The sequence below is a fragment of the Pleurodeles waltl genome, chromosome 6 (genome assembly GCF_031143425.1).
Source record: "Pleurodeles waltl isolate 20211129_DDA chromosome 6, aPleWal1.hap1.20221129, whole genome shotgun sequence".
Taxonomy (NCBI): Eukaryota; Metazoa; Chordata; class Amphibia; order Caudata; family Salamandridae; genus Pleurodeles; species Pleurodeles waltl.
In genome coordinates this window covers 695,711,702-695,736,880 of record NC_090445.1, presented here as the reverse complement: position 1 = coordinate 695,736,880, position 25,179 = coordinate 695,711,702, and the positions used below count along the sequence as shown (strand labels likewise).

Here is a 25,179-nt window from a genome sequence, read left to right as displayed (position 1 = left end):
CAATGCAGCGTATGCCACCTCTTTCTTTTTAGGTTTCACCTGAACAAGCATGGGCTAGGCATGCGCTTTCACTTGCAAGACCTGTGTTTAATAATGTGCTTGGAACCCACCCCTTGCTTACCATTTGTTTTGCATTCTTGTCACTCTTGTCTGCTGTCTTCTAACTGGGCATCGTTTGCAATGCTTCACTTCCTTTTCTTTCTGTGACTCACAGACCAAGCACTCATTAATTATGCTTTATTACTGGCTGTCAGCTGCTTGCGCTGGGACTCAAGTGCTATTTCTTCTGAAAAAAGAGCTCTATGATGTGGTAAACGCTGGCTGAGTCATAGTGCTCTTTTCCACATTCTCCCACCCTTTCCCTGTTGCTTCTTCCTTAAGTCTTTGTTTCTCCTGCACCTGCCCTCCCATCTCTGTTTCTTTCCCCACTCCCACCCACCCATATCTATTTTTCTGCAGATAGAAGGAAAAAAAGCGATGGCTGCTTCATTGCACTTTTTTAATCACTCCAGTCCGCCCCCTCTCCATCACTCATCAACATTCGCCTCCACTCCGCTACATACACCCACCAGATTACCAAAGCCAAAAGCTCGCCCATAGGGGAGACCTATTGGCTTTGGCAATGCTTGTTACTCCTGTCACCTGGGTGCTAGTCTGAGACCAGCAACTCATTTCACAAAGTCTAGTGATCATGCGTGAAACATAAAGTTTCTTGATGACTAATAAGAGAAGGGTGAAGGTGAAGCAGTGTCACGGTGAGAAGCACTGCCCTCTGACCAACGACAAGAGGGAGCTCGCCTGCCACGAAGAGTGAGCGCCACTAGACCCTGAGCGCCCTGGCATGGACTGCTGATAACAGAGAAATGTTGCCCCGAGAGTGCGGCGAACAGCTGTTCTGGGTCCCACCTTATCTAGATCCTTCCAGGGCTGACGATAGGGGCACTGAACGCCTGCACCTGGGGTTGGATGTCATAGAATGAGGGTGCACATCTTAACCAGACTTTATAAAAAGGCATCTCAGACGGGCGCCGCACCTTCGTATCTCTAATTCCCCAAGATGTCCACAAACAGATGGAGGGTTTCCCTCCTGCTCCTGGCCTTCGGCTTGGCTCTAGCAGAAAAGGACCCCGTTGAAGTTCAAGGTAGGAACAAAGAGACCAGATCATTCCAACACTTTTGATGACCCTTTGAGGTCGCTTTATTACCACTCATTTGAATCCTAAAAACAATGCCCTCATGCCCCTCAGGGCAATATACCATGCAACAAAGGGGGGTACTGAGTACTACGCCCAGCTGTGGAGGCCACATTAAGTATTTTGCTCAATTATGAGCTGCACATCTGTAATTGTATCCACTTCAAAGGTGCACATCTCGTTGTGGTTTGTCCAGTTCAGATTCTAGTGTCTATCAGAAGTACTGAATATCGTGCTATTGTCACATGCAAATGATGTTAATTCTGTCTTGAGTCTGCAGCCTCAGACAGATTGCTGTCGGAAAAAGCGTCCTATTTATTCATACATTTCTGCATGGAAATCTAAGCTTGTATTTTCTCTTGAAAATTTGAATTGTTGTCTCCTTTTTCCTTCAAATTACTTTCTCCTTTCTCCACATCCTCTGCCTGCCTTTTTTCTCAGGGCACAACTGTCTCTAAGTCACCCTCATGTGTGTATTGCTGCAATTTACCCACAACTCATTACAAAGATCACAACCTCTCCCATTTTAAAAATCATACCCCTGCAAAGTAACAGCACGTAAACGCAAGCTCAGCACATCTGCACTACCTCTGCCCTCATTCCCAAATAATAACACCTAACTCCTATTGATGCAATCTACCACAAAGAAATTGGAGTGATTAAATGGAATGCTTTGCTTGAGCACTCAATACTAATCCTAGATACAAACAGTAATAAATAACACTGGGCTACCCGCTAACATTGTTTTTTTGATCACTGTGCACCCCAGTATGAAGAGCTTCAATGCCCCGTCAGGGGTAGTAGCACTATATAAATACAATTACAAATCCCTGGAATTGACTTACTTAAAGAAGGTACTTGGGCATAATCCCACATGACATCACATCCACGCACATAGATGAACCTCCGGCCATACATGTACATCATGGAGAGCTAGAAATCACAGCGACAAGGACTCCAGATTAAGAAATGTAAAAAGAAAAACCAAGGCAGTAGGATTTTTCTATCTCTGCACCTAAGGGCATATTTATGAGCCCAATGAGTCCCTTTTTATGACTTAACTGCAGCACAAACCTTGAACTCATATCTATGAGGCCACAAAAAGTCACTTTATGTGGCTTTGAATGGCCTCATAGATATGGAGTAAGCCAAGGCAGCACATTCTCCCTGTTTTTCCTCTTTCTGTATGTACTCCATTCTTTGAAAAATGAAAAAGCCTTCCAGGACTGTTTTCACAAAAGCAAACCTGCCTACAATGTAGACATCCATGCACTACGGTGCAAGGGTGCCTGCATTGGCTGTAGGCTGCCAAAATGGCACAGTAAAGTGGGAAAGGACAGGAATGTGCCATATGCCATAAATACTGCATGTTCCTGCCCTTTCCCTGTGACAGAGCAGTGCCGCAAGGTGACTTGCTGCACCGTCCTGCATCAAAAGCTCATAATTATGGGCCCTAAGATCCAGAACACCGTCCCAGCAACCATCAGTCTGCCCTTCAGGTTTTCCAATTTGGGAAATGATTAAAGACTCACCTCTTAAAGGCCACTACTTTGCAATGCATTAACCACTAATAACCCAGCTACCTCTTCTAAAATTTGTTGACTTTATGCTCTTCTTTGACCATGGGCAATGCTCTACTGCCTTTTGGCTGGGCTTACGCTACAGAAATAGCAGATGCTTACATACATACATACAGACGTACATACAATGCCATACTTGCTAATCCTAATATTTAAGCAAGAGGATATGATGAGTTGATGAAGGAGTACTAACATGTAATTATTTATCTTTGTATTCATACCCGGTTGGAGGCCATACTGCAATGTTTACAGTTTCTTGCAGTGGACAAAATAAATCAAAGGAGGCCGAAGCCCTCCTTACAGTGTGGCCAGCGGTATGCAGACCCGATGGGAGCTCGTGATGCAAAGACTGGGCCACAGATATGAGGCTTAGAGTCAGAGATGGGGCTCTGTGAAAGAAACTCTGCACTGGTGCAATAAACAGAGAAAATCCAGTTTCACGTTTTTTTTGGTTGTGTGACACTGAATGACAGTAACAGATTTATCTCAAGATCACATAAGGATGCTTGTGCCAAGGCCAGACTCGAGGAAAAGATCGTGAAACACGTATAGAACATGCATTGATTATAAATCATTAAAAAAAGCTTAGTAGAGATTAAAATCCTAGTTCTTAAATAAACTTTTTTTTCTTAAAAAGTGAAATTGCTACGGATGTGAATCAAACTCATTTTGCTCCAAACATATTATCATCTTTATACTTCAAGCAACCTTGATAGAGTTGACTATGTAGCTCTGTGGACTAATGAATCACCCCAGAGGCCTTTATTTGATCACGTGGTAACAAATTTAATTCCAAGCTGGTCTTCTCAGACTTTCGTCCTTCCAGGGTTCATAAAATAATAATTGTTGAACTTGGTAACAATGAACATCTGTTATCACTATCAAGATACAACTTTGGCACTGAATTTGTGCTTAATAAACAGGCTGTTATGTATACTTGAAAAATGCGGACAATAGTATGGAATCACTCTCCTCTGCGTGCAAAAGTTTAATTTGTAGCAAATACCGTTTGCTTCATCCTTTATAATAGAAGCTGCAATAATATTGCAAACGGATTTGCCTTGTTTAATATTATTTCATTTTCTGCATCACGGCAAACTTTCTTAGATATAACCGTGAGGGCCATATCGTAAACAGTGTTTTCTCATGAAAAATGCAAAACATGGTTTCGGCGTTTCTGTTTGCACAGGTGCAGCCACATTTCGACGATACATCAGTTTGCACACACGTCTTCTGCAGTGATTAGCACTAATTTTCCTTTTTTAACATCAGTGCACATTTAATGAAGTTGCTTCTAACTGCTTATGTGGCAAAAACGGTTAATACGACTGAATGTCAGTGGTGGCTTATAAAAAGATAAAATTAAGAATACAGAAGCATTAAGAGCAGTTTTAACATGTAAAACAGGTATCTGAGAAGCTCATTTTAATCTTTAAAAATGTTCCTGAACGCTGTAACAATCTTTATTTACCTACTGTAAAATATACTTTTAAATTATTGTAAAACATGTTGTTGTAAATTCACAATCCACAAAATTGTGTAATAGCTGACAAAAAATGTAATATGAACATTAGTGATAATCACAAAAGGAGTGGTCTCAAACAGGCGGTTAGGCGCAAAAATTGAAGAAGCATAGTTTAAACTGCGAAGACCTAGACAAATCTGTTTTTTCACAGGCGCACATTGTTCATTAGGATATGAACAGTAGCCTAACATCGCCACATTTTTTTAGTCTACCACGTGGGGGAGCTGTCTCTTTATTTTTAAACACAGCACATCAGCAGCAAGTTTTACAAGTCAATATACATTAAGCAGATAATATCAGCCCTTCCAGGTAATTCTTAATCCCTTCTTTGCCAGGCCTTTTTGGGATCGTTGGCACTTAGGCCTTCATAACGTTTTGTCCACATAAGCTATCCAAGTCAAATTTACGCCTTATTTTTCCAACATTTTGGGGATTGTAAATGTACCCAGGGTTTGTGGGTTCCCCTGCAGGAGGCCAGGAAATTAGCTAAAATACAGCTAAAATTTGGGTTTTATGGGGAAAAGTGCTGCAGACGAAAACATGTGATTTCTTTCCCTGCAAATGGCATCAACGAAGTATTTGCGGTGCTAAAATCGCCATCTTCCCAGTTTTCAGGAAGAGGCAGACTTGAATCAGAAAAACAAATTTTTCAACACAGTTCTGGCATTTTACTGGGACATATACAATTTTTACTATTTTTTTGTGCTTTCGTCCTCCTTCCAGTTAGTTAGTTGGAAATTGAGTTGAGTGTCTACGTTTTCTTCTGTACATTTTTCCAACTTTGGCAGATTTTTGGAAGCAATATACCATTAAGTCTGCTGGAATCTTCTGGTTGCGAGGATATAGAGGGCTTGTAGGTTCGCCAAGAACCCACGGTACCCAGAGCCAATAAATGAGCTGCACCTTGTAATGAGGTTTTATTGTATACCGGGTATACGCAATTCATTTGGTAAAATATAAAGAGTGAAAAATAGGTATTGTGAAAACCTATGTATTTCCAAAATGGGCACACGATATGGAGTTTAGAAGCAGTGGTTATTTGCCCATCTCTGAATTCGGGGGTCCCCATACTAGCATGTGAATTACAGGGCATTTCTCAAAATGACTTCTTTCTTACACACTATCTTACATTTGGAAGGCAGAAATGCAGAGAAAGACAATTGGCAAGAACAATTGTTCTTCTATTCTGTGTCCCCCCAAGTCTCCCGATAAAAATGGTACCTCACTTGTGTGGGTAGGCCTTGTGCCCCTGACAGGAAACGCCGTGAAACACAACATGGACACATCACATTTTCTCCACTGAAAACTGACGTGTTTTTTGCAAAGTGCCTAGCTGTAGATTTTGTGCTGTAGCTCAGCAGGCACTTAGGGAAACCTACCTAACCTGTAGATTTTTTAAAACTAGATACCTAGGGGATTCCAAGATGGGGTAACTTGTGGGGCTCTCACTGGGTTCTGTCAGCCACAACCCTTTGCAAACCTCAAACATTGGCTAAAAAACCCTTTTCCTCACATTTTGGTGCTGCAAAGTGCTGGAATTTGAGGTGAGCCACAAACTTCCTTACACCCAGCATTCCCTCAAGTCTCCCGATAGAAACAGTACCTCACTTGTGTGGGTAGGCCTAGTACCCGCAAAAGGAAATGCCCCTAAACACAATGTGGACACATCAAGTTTTTCCAATGAAAATGGATGTGTTTTTTGCAAACTGCCTAGATGTGGATTTTGGCCTCTAGCTCTGCCAGCACCTAAGGAGGTGTGGCTAGGATACTGAGCAGTCCACTCCTCCCTGGCCACTCCAAACCAGTTATGGGGCAGCTCCCCCCCACTGGATTTTGTGCCTGCCTGACTGGGAAGACAGTGAGAAGGTCTGTGCAGGTATCATCTGACATCGGCTTGTGACAGGGGAGGCCCATGAAGTAGTTCCTTATCACTGCCCAACTAATCTTCCTGCCAGAAAAAACAAAAAATACCTCCCCAGGCCTTTGTCTCTGCTGTGGGAGCAGATTTCACACCTCATCAGGGCTATTCACCAGCTGGATAACAGTTGGAGGTTAGTTAAATTTGCCTCCAAGAGCTTCACTTTAGGCAGGGAAAAGGTAAATTTCTAAAAGACCCTTTTCTTAAAAATTTAATAAAATTTCCAACTTCATCGCTGAAATGGTCCTTGAGTTATGATTCTAACTGGTCCCTAGCCTGAGATGGTAAAATTAATATTTAAGATTGCTTCCCAGTGTTTCAATGGGCCAGCCAGCTGTCATACAGTGCAGTACAGTTTTGGGTGATATTCATTGTAAGGACATGTTAGACTTAACTTTCTACATGTCCTACCATTAAATACCATGCACTTTGCCTTGTGGGCTACAAGGCCTACATAGGGATGACTTATTATTATTATTTAAAAGGGAGGTTTTCTCTTGTCAAAAACTGTTTTGTTTGACAGGTCAGGGTGCAAATTTAAACTACAGCAGCCAGGCTGCATTGGTAAGCCTGGTGTTATGCATGTCTGGTCACACTAGTGTTTGGCACCGTAGTTCTGTAGCCCATAACTGACATTTAACTTTCCATGCCATGGCTGTACTTTGGACACCATATAGCATGGGTTTATAAAGAAGGTAAATATGCCAATTAGGTGGTAGCCAATTCAACATATTTTAGAGATCAGATCACACTCAGGGGGGATTTCATCCAAATCTCGGGATCTGTCAGTGGGGGTCCCGAAGGGATCAACTTTGAGCCCCACACTTTTTAATATATATTTGGCTCCTCTTGCTGGGCTCGCAGAATCTTTAGGTGCTAATGTCATTTCTAAAGATGACAATATGAAGCTCCTGTTCTCTTGTGAGAAGGGCTGTGAACTCCCTTTGATCCAGATTAGAAGGTGCTTAACGGCTGTATTGTAATGAATGACTACACACCAACTCAAATGTAATGCTGAGAAGACTGCAATTCTTGTGTTTGGTGATCTGCCTCTCAATTGCTGGTTATTTTTCTGACCTAATAATGCTCCTCCCCCAGGCCTTCAGAGTGGCACTGTTAAGAATCTGGGAGTGAAATTTGACCATCAACTAACCTTTAAGTCTCTAATTAGGGCAGTGGCTGGCACCTGCTTTGGGATTCTGCGTTCTCAAAGAAAGTATTTGCATCTTTTCTCTTTCCCAGCAAAGAAAATCAATCATCGAGGCCCTCATAACATCTAGGCTTGACTGTGGCAGTGCATTTTATCTGAGTTTGCCCGATGAGAGTGCATATCTCTCCATATCTATGTGAGCTGCACTTGCTGCCAGTTAGGAAAAGGATTCTGTTTAAAAAACTAGTTTTGACACATGCAGACATTTACTCATCTGGGGCTGATTACCTGAGACCCAGATTTTGTTTTCATCATCCGTCTTGCACCTTGAGATCAGCAAATAAAGCATCTGCAGTGATTCCAAGAGTACGGAAGGCCAGAATTGGAGGAAGATCTGCTGCCTTCCCGGGGGCAACGGTTTGGAACAGGCTACCATTAAAACTACAAATCTTGACCTGTCAATCTGATTTTAAGAAACATTTGAAAACATGGCTCTTTAATCAGTGATGTCTACTGTATGGCTCTGGATCTTGGCCTGTGCGCTTGGACACTCTATTGAGTAGCTGTGCGTAATTTAAGTCTATTTAACACAATATAACATGCACTGGGGCCTGGTTAACAGTGTCCAAGTGCTCAGACAAACAACAGCAGCATCAGTCCAAAAGGAAATGGGGTTGACCATGCAATAAGAGGCATTTTCTCACAGGGAAAGATTGTGAAACTCATTTAGGGGGGGTTAAGTTTGTTGTTGTTGCTTTGGATTTCAATGGATGAATGCATGACAAACTGTAATGAACTGATCTTCAAACGGAATGGGCTTCCTGGTGGTAAGGAACAAGGAGGGCACCTCATCTTCAGGTAGAGTCAAGTTTTGTGTTTTTTGGAAATTAGAATTATTAGTCTTGATGTGGATTGTTATTAGGAATTAATTCTGTAGACTGGGTACTTGGTCTCTGAAGCATCCGTGTTTTTTTTAGTGTTTTGGGGAGATTCTGATTGTTGTTGCAAAGGCAAAGAGACCCAAAGGCATTCATAGGGAGTTAAAACAGTGGGAAAATGCACTGCCTTTCTTCAATACATAATTGTAATACAATTCTAAGTTCGAAAGAGACTACCTTTCAAGCCTTAGAAAGCTCATTCTTTTCCTTTTACCCAGAATCTCTTACCCCACCCATGAAAATGGGGTTGGTATAAAGGGTATATCATGCAATTTGTTTTTAGGAGGTGTGGGAAGAACTCAGAGAATTTGACTCCAAGGAGCTATAAAAACTCTGATTCCGTGGAGTTCCACCAGTGGGAGAAGTCTAACATTGTACTGCTCGTGCTATGATTTAATGCTCGGAGCATGTTTCATGCTGAAAAATCAGCACATATGACACACGTGGCAGGCCCAAGGGCACATCTACTCGAGCTGATTTTGCTGCCACTCGAGTAGATTTTCTCCTTATGCTGTAGCCTTCAGCCCATGAACGATCATGACTGCCCGCACCCACCTATGTTAAAAAAATCTCACCAGATGTCCTTCTAGCAACTCAACATTGTGGTGTGGGATGCCAAATCCCACTTGTCAACTTACCATTTTTGCACATTTGCAAGAAAAAACTCTGCCACGAGGTGATTCACAGAATTTTGCGGAACCCTCTGTTACTCTTCGTAGGAATGTTTCACCCACCACCCCTGGTTTTTAGCTCTTATGTACACTGGCGAGAAGGCTGAAAAGGCCTGTCTTCATCTGGCTTTGAGGAACAAATGAGTCAGGATATAGAATGGATGTACAGGGCCCCTTATTTATCTGAAGACCAGATACAATGGTACAATTTCCATAAACCATAGCAATCATTTTAGCTCCCAGGCTCCTGCATAACTCCTAAAGTGCACCTTGATTATACAGCTTTAAACATTTCCAGAATACCAGTAGCCTCTTTTCAGGCAATTGCTTAGGTGAGGGTTAGCTGTGGGCTCCTGCAGTCCCCAAAAGGATTGCAGGACAATACAACATGTGCATTTACTATGCATGCCTTTACCATAGATCATTTACCACGTAATGCCTTTACAACGCAATGCCTTTATGCCATGCACACCTTTATTAACAACACAAGGCAAGTATATGTAAGGTTAGTGAAACTCATAAACATATATATACATATGTGTGTGTGTGTGTGTTTGTATATATATATATATATATATATATATATGTGTTACTTCGTGGTGGTTGCCACTAGGTACTTACAGTTTGGACCTAGTTTCGAAAGAAAAAGTGTTTGTTGTTTTGCTTTGGTGCAACTTTGGTGCCGTTTGATGAATCATCACAAAATTTTCCCAAACAATATGATGCTCACTTCAAAGGCTGACTGGAAAGTTTCAGGGTTTTCTGTCAAGCAGGAGCTGAGAAAAAGGGGAGTCCCAATACACTTTTCCCCATGCATGTTTCCATAGGGATTTCAAACAGGGATAGCGCCCGAACCACTGGACGAAATTACACCGAACTTGGCAGACTAGTTGCTCTTGGTCCAGAAAGCGCCCTTTTTGTTATTTGGTATAAATCTGTCCAGTTGTTTTTTAGAAAGTAAAGAAAAAACTAATTTGTATATATGGGGATGCAAAGGATTCACAAACCCTCTGGATCTCGTGCTGAGATCTGATTGGCTGCCAAAACTTCAACAAGAAGGTGTTGGCAGCCATCTTTGGATGGGTTCCAGAAAAAAAAAGATTTAAAAAAAGGGGCCAGGGTAGGTACACACTGACCCCAAAGCTCTGGTGCTGGGGTCCCAGATGGAACCCCCGAGCAAAAAAGCTTTTTTTAACAAATGTTTGGCAGGAGTCATGACAGATCCAGCAAATTTTCTTTTAAAAAAACAAGTGCAGGCTCCTGTGCTTGTTTTATAAACAGCCACCGGGTGGGCCAGATTCTGGGGGCATTGAAATTTTGAATGTTGGGTTGGGGGTGCGCAGCCCCCTCATAGCCCCAGGGATCCCCACCTCCCCGGGGCCAAGCACAGTATTAAATTCAGGTAGGGGGTGCCCTGCACCACCCCCTGGGAACACCACCTGCCTGGGGCAGCCATGGTGACTGCCACCTCCCCGAGACCAAACGGTATTAAATGTGGGGTGGCCACCTGGCCACACCGAAGCCCAGGGGATCGCCACCTCCCTGGGGCCAAACAATATTAACTGCTGGGGTGTGCCCGGCCCCCCCGCAGCCCTGGTAACCGCCACCTGCCCGGGGCTATTTACTTATAGTAAGGGGAGGCACATTGCTCCCGCGCAGCCCCAGGGACTGCCACCTTCCCAGGGCTGCAATAAAAGAATGAAGGGGTCTGTTGCATACCCCCAGCGCCGGGACCACCACCTCCCCGGGGCTAAGTGAAATGTTGGAGGGCAGCCTAAGGCAACCATAACTCATGCCCTTTCCATGCACTGCTAATTACCCCCAGATATGACAGCACTCATTGCAACTTTTATAACATCAATAAAAATAACAGTGAAACATTAAAAGTTAAATTGTTGAAGAAAAAACTGTGAATGGCAGGGGCGCGAGTTATACTTACCCAAGGCCACAAATTATAGATACTTGAAATAAGTCTAACTATAAAAACTGAATTTTGTATGATTTTGTGCGAGTAAATTCAGAAGCTAACTATAACGTCCCTGTAACCTTTGGTATTTGTAAGTACATTTCTAAGGTTTTTTAAATTATATTTTCTGACTATATATGTGTCAGACACCCACTATATATATAGATAGATAGATAGATAGATAGATAGATAGATAGATAGATAGATAGATAGATAGATAGATAGATAGATAGATAGATAGATAGATAGATGCCCGGCACTCTGTTGGCAGTGAACAAACCACTGCTATCCAGTAATAAAGTGCATTTTTCTGTGTCAAAAACATGGTAATATTGGCTTCTTCATGATTGGCATATTTGATTTAATAATAAGTCCCTAATAAAGTGCACGCTGGGTGCCCATTGTCTGTAAGTTAAATGCTACCAGTGGGTTCGTAGTACTGGTTGTGCCACCCACTATGATAGCCTTTCAAACATGCCTCAGGCCTGCTTTACAGAGCCTGTGTGTGCAGTTCAAACTGCCATTTCGGCCTGGAAGTGTACCTGCTTGCCAGGCCCAAACCTTCCTTTTTATTACATGTAAGACACTCCTAAAGTAGGCCCTGGTTAGTCTCAAGGGCAGGGTGCAGTGTATTTAAAAAGCTGAATATGTACTTTGAAGTTTAACATGTCCAGGTAATGAAAAGCTCTTACATTCGTTTTTCACTTTTGCAAGGACTATCTCTCCCATAGGCCAGTATGGGGATTGCCTTATAACATCATTTAAGTGTAATTTCCAATTGGGAAAAGATAGAAAAATGGAGTTGGTGTCTTTGGACATACAGTTTAAAAACACATCTTTTGTTGAAGGTGTTTTTTAAACAGCAAGTCGGGAAATGCCAACTTTAGAAAGTTGCCGTTTTCTTACTTTTTTTCTGGGGCTGATTACAACCTGTCATTTTACAAGTTCCATAGGATATCATGGAACTTGTAATATGGAGGACGGGATATCCGTCACTTTTGTGACGGAGTGTCCCATCCGCCAAGATCGTAATCAGGCCCTCTGTGTCTCAGCCTGCCTCCAATCCATGCCTGGTCTGTGTAAGGTTTAGGTGACAGCTACATCTGTGCATTCCATCCATACAGCCATAAAACACAGAACAGTCCACTTCCCCTGCACTCCATCTGCATACCGGTGGGTCTTCCTGGGCAGGAAGGATGGAGGGGCTCTCACTCACACTTCAAAGGGTAGTGACTTGACCCCCCACAGACATCCTGACAGATAGGACTGGGCTGAAAGGGAGTGGGGCACTCCAAAACCATTCTTTGAAGTCTTCCCCACTTCAATGGTGCATTTGGATATAAGTACTTGGCCTCTGACACCATATATGAAGAACACTTCTGTACTGATAACATTCTACCACAGGTCTTGTCAGGAGGGACTGCCTCTTTGCTGTTTGCTCTGCTGTGTTGGTCTGCTGCCTGCTACTTCTTGCCTGGGAGTGAAAGGACTGTATCTAACTTTCTACGTCTTGCAATCTAAAGTTTTACCAAGGGCCTGACAGAGCTTGCCTCCTGTTTTTGAAGTTCCAGGGATCTCAAAGACCTCACCTGCATTTTGCTACCAATAGCTGTGCTCCTCTGCTTTGTGTCCTGCTCTGCCAAGTGGTGCGAAATCCAGTACTGGGGTCTTGGAAGTGATTGTGGTGCTGCAACACAAGATCTGACGCAAGGACACCGGCGCATAGCTTGGAGACAATGCATTCCGCTGCAGAAATGCTGCTTCGCTGTTGCCCACACCAAAGTCACGAACAACTCTTGCTGACTGCATGACGCAATGACCCTGACTTACAACACAGGTCCGGCCAGGCCAACAAAGCACCAGCACATCCGAACCAGTACTCGTCACTTCTGGACATCGACACATCTCCGATATTGCCGGAACAGGTAATGACGCATCGCCTGCAAGTGCGACGTATCCCCTCTTTGGATCAACGCATCGTCAACAAGCATCAACGCAACAAAGGCTCTATCACGGTCAGACTGCACTTTTAAGTTTGCCCCAGTCCAGCATAAACAGATAGTTCCGGTTGTAGATATGGTCTTACAAGCACTGCATTTTGATTTAATCTTTGAAAAGTCATAACTTGCCTTGTATATGTTGGATTTGTGTCATTTTGGTCTTGTTTGACTCAGATAAATATCGCCTGTTTTTCTAAACTAGTGTGGAGTCTGTTTGAGTGGTTTTCACTGTGTTACTGTGTGTGTGTGTGTGTGTGTATGTGTGTGTGTGCACAAATACTTTACACACTGCATCTTTAGTTTAGCCTGAATGTTCTGTGCCAAGCTACCACAGGGTGAGCACAGATATACGTTTAGTGAGTATCCTACTTGTCCTGATTAGGATTGTGGTCCCTACTTGGACAGTGTTCAAACCTCTGCCAACTAAATACTCCAATTCTAACATATTTATTCACATAGTTACATTAAATATAGATTCCTTGTATTGTAAACTTATAAGCACGGTAAAGACATGGAATTGTAATGCCTGCGTTGTAAAGGCTGTTCCCCGCCAAAGCAGCTCACCCATAGTGCCTCCACCCTATGCACTATGAACTAACATCAGAAGCATTGCATTCCTCCAGTCCTCCAAGCCTCAAGCCTATATTTACCTCTGGGTTGCAGCAATACAATGATGTAGGATAGCGCTTTAGAGAGATTCAGGAGAGAGCACACAGTAAAACAGGGTGATAGCATAGGTTGAGGAGAGCCTAGCTGCAAGGCCAGACTGGCCATACCGGACATTCGGCGTTTCCATGGGAGGCTGGAAGGGTAGGGAGCCACTTTGTTACTGGCGATCTGGTTTTGTAGCAGTGCAGTAGTTTAAAAAACATCTGGTATATCTACCAGTTTCAGGCAACAATAGAAGTGCCAAGATAACTCTGGTGATTAATGTACCTGCTGGGGAGAGATCTGGTTTTGTCTAGTGACAGTTGTAACTCATCTAAGGTAGCATAGAGGGTTATTATGCCTGTTGCAAAGAATGTGTAATATGCAGATTACAGAACAACATTTTATGTTCATCGCTCAGTGGGATGTCATGGAGATCATTTTGTTACTGTGCAGTTCATAAGTTACAATTATGATTTAGCACAGTGAACCATGAACTGCCATCAAAGGGCTGCAAACAGACTGCATGGTACAGGTTAGAAAGTTAATTTTTTCCCAGTCTTTGAATATCTCAATTTTGCTAAAAAGGTTTGTTTGGGTAGAACTAAATTGCTATTAGTAAAGTCAACCCCAACCACTGTGTTGTGTTCTCAATCTTGAGTTTATGCTTCCCCAGACCAAGCATTTAAAAAATGCTTACTATTATGGATGACATGTGAATCCTACTCCTTGTAGTAATCTTTGTCTTATATCACATTTTCTATACACTGATTTACACACACATGATTTATTGTCCCTCTATGTGTTTGATGTAAAGTGCTCAAACACCCTACTCTGGTAAAGGAGACGCCACAAAACAAATGAAATACATATCAGAGAGGGCCTATGGAGAGATGCAAGACACTGTTAAAGGGTGATGTTAAGGGAATCACTGAAGAGCCCCATAAAGATTGCTGCATTCTGGTGCTCTGTAAGGTCGTCATTTACTACGCTTTAAAAACGCATGCAATTGAATATATAATGAAAATTGTGTTGTGGAATGCACCATTTCTGCCATTTATCTTGGGGGGAGAACTCCCCCCACTCCCAAGACACAAGCCCCTTGTTAGTGGTCAGGCTCGCTCGCTATGTACCTTATGGGGGCGGGTCTGACAATATTTGCCTGGGCTGCTTTGTGTTCCCAATGCGACCCTGCTTAGCTGTAGTTCACTACAGAGTATTTTTCTGGCTCACTGGCTCCAAAACCTTCAGGTACTCCTCAGGGAGCTTGAAGTAATGCCCTTATTAGCTCCTGAAATTATATCCTGCCTAATTGAGGCGTGAGGAAACGCAAATCTGCAATCGGTTTGACTGTGATTTGACTTTTAAGACCATCTTCGTAGAGGTGGTTGCTGAAAAATGCAATTAACCTACAAAATATTGTCACTGACCGCCATTGGCCATGCATACTAGAGTGTTGCTCTCTGTGGGAAACTAAAAGACAGACCTTGAGCACATCGAACATTCGAAATCCTCGGTTCACTCAGGAAAACGAGAAGAAATAAACACGTCCGTAAATCGCTCAAAGGCTGAATAGTTTTGGATGTCTATCTTACACTCTTGCAGCCATGAAATGCGACTTAGGCGCATTTGTACTTTTCCATTTGTGAACAAATTAATACTTCTTTAGCTTGCTAATGAGCCTTTCACTATGACTGTGCTATGCGATGCCGTTTTAAATTGTTTTATGAAATAAAAAATGAGTGCATTATATTTTTTCTTGTGTATCGTAAAATATTTATAGATTGGTGGATTAATTCGTTCATTTATTGAAGGGTTGATTGATTAATGGATTGAGTTATTGATGGATTACTGGTTTTATGGACTGGATCAGGGCTGAAATGATTAGTAAATTGATTGACTGAACGATATTATATAGGTTGGATTTTCGACACTGATAGTAAAGGGTCAATGTGGAACATACAAGGAAAATATGTGATATTCTAGAAAAATTGCTATCTCTAAAATTTGATTATCTCTAAAATTTCCAATGACGCTGATACTCTCTTGAGATTGACAGATTCGTTTTTAGACTACTGCTCATGCCTTACTAGCCCTCCACCCTGGCCCAAAGCCACCTCCAGCCCTGCCCACTCGCCAACTTCAAAGTCAGGCACCCTCCTTCACTTCTCTGGAACTTTTCACCCACTCTCTAATCTTATCTGTCTGAGATAAAGTACTCTGGACACATGTGCTGGCACTTTCAAAATTCGTGCTTCTCATCTGCTCCTTTCCCACAAGCTGCTGTGGCATCTGGTATGCCAGCCTGCCCTCACAAATACGCTGCTGTTTTAAGTCTGAATATAGGGCTCACAGCATGGGAACTAAAGACCTGACATCGTGTGCTGGCATTGGGTACGTCAACCCACGGACTGATAAACATTTTCCATCATGATTGCCTTCAAAAGTTGGCAGGGCTCTTCTGGAGTCAGCCAAATTGGTTAGGATAATGCCGCTGACAAGGTGAGTCTGACACGTGACTGCCTCTACCCAGACTGTCTGTGATCTTGGAAGAGCCAAGCTGCAGTCTGGAAATCTTCCTTTAGGGAAAACGGTCTGCATTAAAAAAAAAAACTTCTTTATTTAAAAGCAGTAACAGAGATGGTGACTTGATTGAATATTCATGAGGTAGGGCATTTGCAACCCCCTTGCGAATCGCAAACAGTGTCATTGACACTGTTGAACATAAGGTTTTGCGAGTCGCACATTGCGAGTTGCAAAACAATTCTTTCGTAAACGTAGCCCAGAATGTCTTGTTTGAAGAGGAGAAGTGAGTACTTACATGTCCACCAGCCAAATGGTGCATAATCTTTGCTGTTTACCCAGAGGTTAGCAAAATAGTATATAATCCCTGCTATTTAGCCAGCGGCCCGGTAAAATAACTGAAACTTCCTTGCTTAGCTGGCCACAGGCTGAATAGTTGGAGTGATGTGGCTATTTGGCCAGCGGACAGAAAAATAGCATGAAGAATGGCTTTATTTAGCCAGACATGAATTAAAAAGGGACTTTGGGCAATGATATGGTGTTTGCCACCTAGCAATGAGGATGCAGCATGAATAAAGCATTTGAAAGTAAGTGCATATCCAAATATACAATAGTACATATAAAGGTAAGTGCATGTATTAAGTTGATCACAGATGAAAAAACAGAAAAATCAATTTTGAATAAAAACATTTGTTATTTTCATGTTAAAATGATAAATGTAGGAATCAAATTTCTGTTTCGGAAGCTTTAGGATATGGCACAGAGATATTTTTTGCTACAGTCTAAGAGTATTTGGCTCTCTGCAAAGAATAATGAGTATCATTTTCAAGTATGTTACATACTTGTTTTTGCACTTAAGATAATACATTGTTTTTTTTAATGTTGATGATCTCCTTTTTAATGATTTTCAAGGGCTCGGCTCATTTGGGGGTTTTTGAGGAAGGCATTATGCCAGTTTTAAGTATCTCTGTAAGGAGGATTGCATGTGCTTAATAGTTCAGACCCAGCAACACAGCAGCAATAGACAAGCAGTGGTAAACAGGGATTCAGACAGATAGGTGGTGTCCGGGCAAAAAGAAAGGGACACTTTCATAGGCAGTTGGTGCTTGGAGGCACTGTACTTTGGGACACTTGCAGGAGGTAAACTGAGTGAGCCACAGTAATGGGGCTTCTGCTGAACAGGGAAGTGTCTATTCCCTCAGCTGCCTGCTAAATAAACTAATTTTTTCATACTGTTCACTCAATGGAGTGGGCTTCAGGCATAGATGCTGATGCTTCGCAGACCCCACGAACCCAAAAACTACTGGCCAATCTTTCTGCTCCCATTCCCAGCGAAGGTACTGGAAAAGATTTTCAAAAAACAACTCATCACATAAATGGAACATAGCCAGCAACTTGACGCCTTCCAAACTGGCTTCCGCAGCAATCAGAGCACCGAAACTGCCCTATTTACAGCCACCAATGACATCTGAACCCTCCTCGACTGAGAAGAAACAGCAGCTTTGATCCTCCTCAACTTCTCGGCAGCCTTCAATACCATTTCCCACTACATGCTGATCGAAAGACTCCATCACATCGTCATCCAAGGGGACGTGCTCAGATGGATCACCTTCTTCCTCACCGGAAGAACCCAGAGAATCCACCTCCCACCTTTCACCTCCGAACCCAAGGAGATCACCTGCGGTGCCCCCGAGGGATCATCCCTTAGCCCCAAGCTCTGCAGTACATTATTGACCCTGCTGGCCAGCTTTGTCAGATCCCACAGTTTCAACATAATTTTCTACACAGACGAATCTCAATTCACTCACTCACTGACGACACCTCCACCACCAGAACTAATTTCCACAGAGGCATGACAAGTGTCACTGACTGAATGAAGAACAACTGCCTGCAGCTGAACACAGACAAGACAGAAGTACTGGTCTTTGGTAAAAACAGCAACACATGGAACGACTCCTGGTGGTCACAAGACCTAGGACCCGCATTCATGCCCTCCGACCACGCCTGAAACCTCGGAATCATCTTTGACAACAAGCTCACCATGAAATCACAGATGAACGTCGTCTCCTCCACCTGCTTCCTCACTTTGCACATGCTCTGTAAGATCTTCAAGTGGCTATCCCTACACATGAAATGCATTGTGACATAGGCCCTCATCACCAGCCGACTGGACTACAGCAACGCCCTCAATGTAGGAATTGCCACACACCTCCTACAGAGACTTCAGACCATACAAAAGGCACAGCCAGACTCATCCTCAGCCTTCCCCAAGGAACATTCATCACACCCGACCTCAGGCAACTCCACTGGCTCCTCGTACAGAAGAGATGCCAGTTCAAGCTGCTGACCAACTCACAAAAGATGCTACACAACCAAGGAACCGCATACATTAACCACCAGTCTGAACTTCCACCAACCGTCAAGAAGACTACGCTCTGTCTCCCTTTCACTTGCCTATATTCCTGCACCTACCGAAGCAGAAGTGGAGGACTCTCCTTCTCTCATATCACAGCAAAAAAATAGAACAGCCTCCTCACGGACCATCACCTCAGAATTTCAAATGGCCCTCAATACCTGGCTGATCGAGTAAGCCTATGGAACCTGCAAGCGCTGGGATACCTTATCGGATGATTAAAAACACTTTCTAAATTCGGATTTATGCCTATTGGTCCCATGTCTTGAGTGGCTCCTTCAGCCGCATTGACATGCTAGTCAGGTGCCCAAAGTATTTTGAGAATGGTATTTTTTTTAACGTGATAATCAGTGTTTTAAGTTGTCAAGGTCCTGCCTCTAGAGCCATCATTTCTGTCCTTGAAAGTGTTGTCTCAACAAAAGAAATCTGAATGCCCAAAAGAAAATATGAATGGCAGGCTTGGAGCCTTTACCTGACTGAAACCATTGTGAAGGGGGATGGGAAAAGAAGGAGTAACTCTAGTAGGAGAAGAATGATGACCAGTAGGCGGGTAAGGGTCAGGAGGAGGATGACCAGGACGGCTGGGACAACCGGAGCCATGAGGACCAGGACTAGAATAATCGGGCTAAAGAGAACCTAATCCATGAGGACGAGATTTTACCAATGCCAGAGCTGAACAAGAACATATAAATGAGGAGGAACAGGACAAGTAAAAAGAGAAATAGGGGTACTGGGACTAGGGTGAGAAGGATCAAGAGTGCCAGGAGAATGTGTAACAGTAGAATGCATGCCTAGTGAAAAAGGACCTGAAGTAAGATAAGGACCAGGGGTAGAAGAGACAAAAGGCCCTGAACCATGATGAGGAGGAGGATAGGAGGGCAAACCAACCAGAAATATAAAGATGAGAATGGCCAGGAGTAGCAGACCCACATGGACAGACCAATGAGGACCAGTGCCAGGAGACCACTGGAAAGAAGGTCCAGAGGCAGGAGGACCAAGACCATAGAGATCATATCAAGGGGGACAAAAGTGGCAGAAGCAAATTAACCAAAATGTGAAGACTACGACTGAAAAACACCAGGGCTTGCAGGACCAGGACACACAAGATCAGCAGGACCCAACACTTCCGACTACAACCACCAGCAATGGTCAGCAACATGAGATCTGTACTTCGTGTTACAAAAATGGCAGCCTGCGGTGACTGCCAGCAGACAGTTCCAGTAACAACAGTTTGTGATGCCCGACCGGCTCTTTGTGTTACAGCGACAACAGTCCACGCCGTCTGGCCTGCTCCTCATGGTATAGTGATGCCCATACGTGCACTTTCACAGCTCCTTGCAGCCTTCTCCACTGTGAACTGAACTCTTTGCTCTAGATTTTGAGAAGGTAACTTTTTCCGCTGCACTCGGCCAGCACTCTATTGTGATCGGCCTGAATTTTTTACTTTCCTCCAGTCTAGAATGACCATAATGACCGTCAATGGCACCATGTACTTCTAGGTGCTATATCTTCTTAAAACTCTGAAACTCCAAATCTCCTGTTCTACTGATGGACTCTTTATTTTTCTAACTTGGTTTGGGATCTTTCTTGTGTTGTGTTTTTCCCTTTATTACTTTTTGTGTGGTGCATAACTACTTTACACTTTGCCTCTAAGTTAAGCCTGAATGTTTTCTGCCAAGCTACCAGGGGGTTAAGCACAGGTTAATTAAGTGGCTTTTGTGATTCACCCAGACAAGGATTGTGGTTGTAGTCTGAGTGGGGCTTCCATCCCCTTAACCAATAAACCGATTAATTACATATATCATTTTTGTAAACACTTCTTATTCATGCTTTGTATGCTGCCAACCACTAGAAACCCACTTATTGAACTGGTAGATATTTGCAAAAAATGTAAAAAATGCAAAGTGACTAATTAGCCATTACTATTACACTCAGGTGTGTTACAGGGCAGTGATAGCAAACGCTGTCTGGTGCTGGAACAGTAGTCTGAGGGTGAATCAGAGGGGAGAGGGACTAAAACTTGACAGAGGAGTTTAAAGGGGGATGGGTGAAAAATAATGTGGTCTGTGAAGGATGGCAGAAAGTATTTGAGAAACTCAGGTGGGTGAGGTCAGCAAAAACGGTTAATAGCTAACATAGGTGATCAAAGGGCTATGGCAATCAGCAAAGAGGGGCTCATGATCCTAAGAAGTCTCTGATGAGCAGAAGAGATGAGGAATGCTCCCAATAGATTTCTTATATGGACCACAGCAGGATTCTGAGTAATAAAGGGTTCTGTTTGACAGCTGTGAAAGCATTGGAAACCAAGGCCAGCAGTGATATCTTTAGCACCAGATGAGTGGTCGGTGAAACGAGGAAAAATGTTTCCCCTTTTTGCTGTGTGCAGCATTCTACAATACTCTACAACATTCTACAGTACACATACAACGTGGGAAACGTATTACAGCATAGTTTTGTACTTGAAGGGACCCCTTCCGGTACAAAAACTATGCTTACCACAAAACAGACACCCTTGCTCAAGGGTGTATGCGTTGGTGCATGGTAGCCAAAAACGCACCAACATTGGGAGAAAAGCAGACGAGCACCGCATCTTAGCAAAATGCCATTGTTCTGGTCTCTCCATTTCACACAAAGCAGCACAGCATTTTTACTTGCTGTGCTGAGCTGTGTGACTTGTATGCAAATTTGAGAATGAGTGTCAAGACTGGTAGACTAGTCTGTGTGACTCCCAAACATTTGCACTGACATTCCATGTGTGTGTCTGTGTCCAAGTGCTGGATCCAATGGGATGCAGTATGGATAGCCCCTGATTTAGCATGGCACGTGAAAGAGCGAAGATACATCTTCCTTAGACAGTAAAAGTGTACTGACTGCATGTCTGTGGCTTTAGGGTGAATACCCAGAACTGAAGTGAAGGAGTATGGAATAAAGGCTAACCACAGAATTTTTGAGGTCCTTATTAAAAATGGGCTCCTGATTAGTTCTTCCTGAGTGACGACATAGGGTAGATGATAGGAGCAAGAGGTAGGTCAGAGGTCTCTCTTGCTAAGGGCAACAACGTTTCTAACCAGGGTCTCCTCTTTCATCTATGCCTAATCACTGCTGAGGAAGGCCGATGGCAGCCAGGTGCTGAGATCTCATTCTTCATTGCATACTTGTATGCTCTTGCTTGAAGCCAGCACTATTGTTACTGCTTTCAGAGACATCACCCATTACAAAGAGTGTGTCTGAACTACGGCCACAAAAATTGCATTTGAAAGAGATTCATCCTAAACCAGATCTGAAACCTCAGCAGTGGATTCACATCCCCTGTCTGGAAAATGAGTGTAAAAAGACAACTGTGAAAAGTTCGATCCATGGGTCACTAGACTCGAGGTAATAAAACGTCTCTGTTTATTCAGTGTTTAATTTCCTGCAGCATTTGTTGTAAAAACAATGAAGGAAATATCTCTATCATATTATTTTGGTGTGTGCCTCTGATGCCTATTTAGGGTACAACATTACTGTAAAAGACAGGAAAAATAATAACAATCCCTACACCCGGGTATAAAACTCCCAGCATGTACAGACAACTGGTTGTTCGTTTTAAAAAAAACAAATCTCACATTGGAGAGTTTGTTTTTGTAAAACAAAAAAATCTTTGAAAGGTTTGCCGGTCAATCATCATTTCTGATGGTACTGTTCATCAAACTATTCCTACATAGATAGGGATCAACATGACAGCAGACAGCGAAGTTTCCTCAGGATGACAGGAGTATTGTCGTGCATCATCCTGATAGTTAACTCTGTACCACAAACTGTAACTAAGGCTCATAGCTTTTGTTCTTTCTGTCGTGAGATTGGGTTGAAGCCTCTAAATTATGCTGCATAAACCTTACCAGGCAATGGACTCAGTTTGGCATGCTTGGGGTCCTTTACTTCCCCTTGTGTGCATTATGTGTGTTGCGTTATGCTCTAAGCATGCTATGTTTGTACTGGAGTCTGCATGTACTGTTTTAATTATGTACTCTGCAAGAACACAGTAATTCCTGCACAAGATGGCAGTCTTTATGAGCTTGACTGCTTGCATACAGAAAATCTGAAAGGATTGGGGGGATGCACATTGACATCATGCCAAGCCTCAGCAGTCTTTGAGAACAAACTGACCAAAACCAGTTTGGTTGCCTTGACAGCTCTGCCCCAGACCTGACCAGCAAAGTTAATACCTGCACAACAAGTCCGAGCTATGCCTTCTGAACACATAATCATTGGAATATGTGGCTTCTCCCTTTGTGCCATACTTAGAGCTGTCTGGAATGAGGCCAAACTCTTCTCAGGAAGTTTGCATGCTGCCTCTGTCTCTCTAGTCAACATGTAACTTAAACATTTGGTGGTAACCATGCACATTGTACCAAACATGGACTTCTCAGTTTAAAACACTAGTGTAGAGACCATTGTAGGTGGTAGGTCCAATCATATAGCACAAGTGACTCCCAGAATGTTTAATTATGACCAGTTTTCTTTTGAGACTTGTCACACTGAACTATTTCCTGTTTCTCCCTTCCATCAACTACTGGGAGCCTTGTAGCCCTATTTAAAATAAACTGAGCACACTGGCTTTAGGAATGTTACCCTTGGCCAACAAGAAATCTCACAATTTGTGCCTGGGCATAAGAAGCAATGTCTCCACAATGGGTGTTTGGTGCAGTGTCCCAATGTGTCAGGACTGGTCTGGGGTTTGCGGTGTTGTTGACTCCAGTGACAACAATGCACACATCCTTAACAGTATGCTAAGCCTTGTATTGACCCTGACCATCCATGGCCCTACACACAATGCAGGTCACACTCTGGAGCCCATTTTCACCTCCAGAAACCATGTTAAATTTAGCCATGTCATGGAACTCAAATGGACCGATCACTCCATCACCCACTTCAGCATCTCCAGCCCCAAGCACTGCCACCCCTAAGACGACCAGCACCCCCCACCAGAGGCAGAACAAAATTCTGAGACCAGCTGGACATACGCCTTCAACCCCTCGAAATCCATCATTGCAACCTACCTCGATATGGTAGTTAAGAACTTCAGTGTCTAGATCATCAACTGCTCTGGCAGCATTATCCCAGTCAAGAGAAACATCCAGAGAAAATCCTCCAGCTGGTACACCCAAAGACTCAGAACAGAGAAACGAGACAGCAAACAGCTGGAGAGGAGATGGGGCAACTCCAAGGACACCTCTAACAGGGCACCCTTCAAGCCTTTCCTCAACCTCTACACTGCCTGTTGAGTGCAACAAAGAAGACAGCTCTAGCCACTCACATCAAAACCAGCACCAGCAACCCAAAGGAACTTTTTAACATTGTTAAGGAATTCTCCAACCCATCAAAAACAACATCATACCTTCACAGGAGCTGTGTGATAACATGGCTGACTTTTTCCGTGGTAAGATTGCAATCATATACAGAAACCTCAATCCCCAACACACAACTGCGGACTTCATCAACAGATACACCACCACAACTGGCAAGAAGTACAGACTGACCACCAGGAACCTCCTATCCACCCAGGATACCACCTCCACCATGAAATCCATCCACTCAGGAGCCCCCAAAGACCCATTCCTGCACCATATCTTCAGTTTCAGAAACCAAAGGATCAGCCAGGAACTCACCACCCTCCTAAACACCTCTATCACCACTGCACCATTTCCCGATGCCTGGAAACATGCCGAAGTCAGACGACTACTAAAAAAAACCTGTGCCAACCCAAACATGCATAGAAACAACCAGGCAATCTCCCTGTTCTCATTCCCAGCGACGGTGCTGTAAAAGATCATCAGCAAGCAACTCATGACACACGTGGAGCATAACCAGCTACTCAATGCCTCCCAATCTGACTTCTGCAGCAATAACAGCAGCAACACTCCCCTGATGGCAGCCACTGGCAACATCCAAACCCTCCTCAAGCTAGGAGAAACAGCAGCTATGATCCTCCTCAACCTCTCGTCTGCCTTCAACACTTTATGCCACCACACGCTATTTGAAAGTCTCCACCACATCAGCATCCAATGGGACGCATTAGGATGGATCACATCCTTCCTCACCAGAAGAACCCAGGAGATCACCCCCCACACATACTTCATCTCCAAACCCAAGGATAGCGCCAGCAGTATCCCCCAAGGCTCATCGCTCAGCCCCATGCTATTCAATGCATATATGACCCGGCTGGCCAACTGTAGGAGGCTGGCCTGGCTTATAGTGGGTACCTCATGGTAGTTACACCTTGTGCTAGATCCAGTTATCCTTCACTAGTAGATTAGTAGTGTTCTAGCAGCTTAGGCTGATAGAGGTAGTTATAGCAGAGCAGCTTAGGCTGAAGTAGGAGACATGCAAAGCTCCTACTCTACCACTTATATCATATAGCACTGTATCATCAGACTCACAATACTCAGAGTTACTAAAAATAAAGGTACTTTATTTTAGTGACAATGTGCCAAAAATATCTCAGAGGATATACTCCCTTAGGAGGTAAGTAAAATACACAAAATATACACACAAACCAAAATCAGGTAAGTAAAACAGTCAGAAAGTAGTTCAAACACTGTAGAATACAATAGGATGCAATAGGACTAGGGGCAATACAACCCATATACTATGAAAGTGGAATGCAAACCATGA

General features: G+C 43.3%; 1 protein-coding gene across 1 annotated transcript in view; it reads left to right on the top strand.

Moving 5' to 3' along the window:
- Positions 1-887: 887 nt before the first annotated feature.
- Positions 888-25,179, top strand: part of CUZD1 (CUB and zona pellucida like domains 1) — a 148,820-nt gene continuing 124,528 nt past the window's right edge. Inside the window, exon 1 of the mRNA XM_069239159.1 lies at positions 888-1,142. Coding sequence (XP_069095260.1) covers positions 1,058-1,142 — 85 coding nt within the window. The 5' untranslated portion in view covers positions 888-1,057. The remainder of the gene's footprint in view (positions 1,143-25,179) is intronic.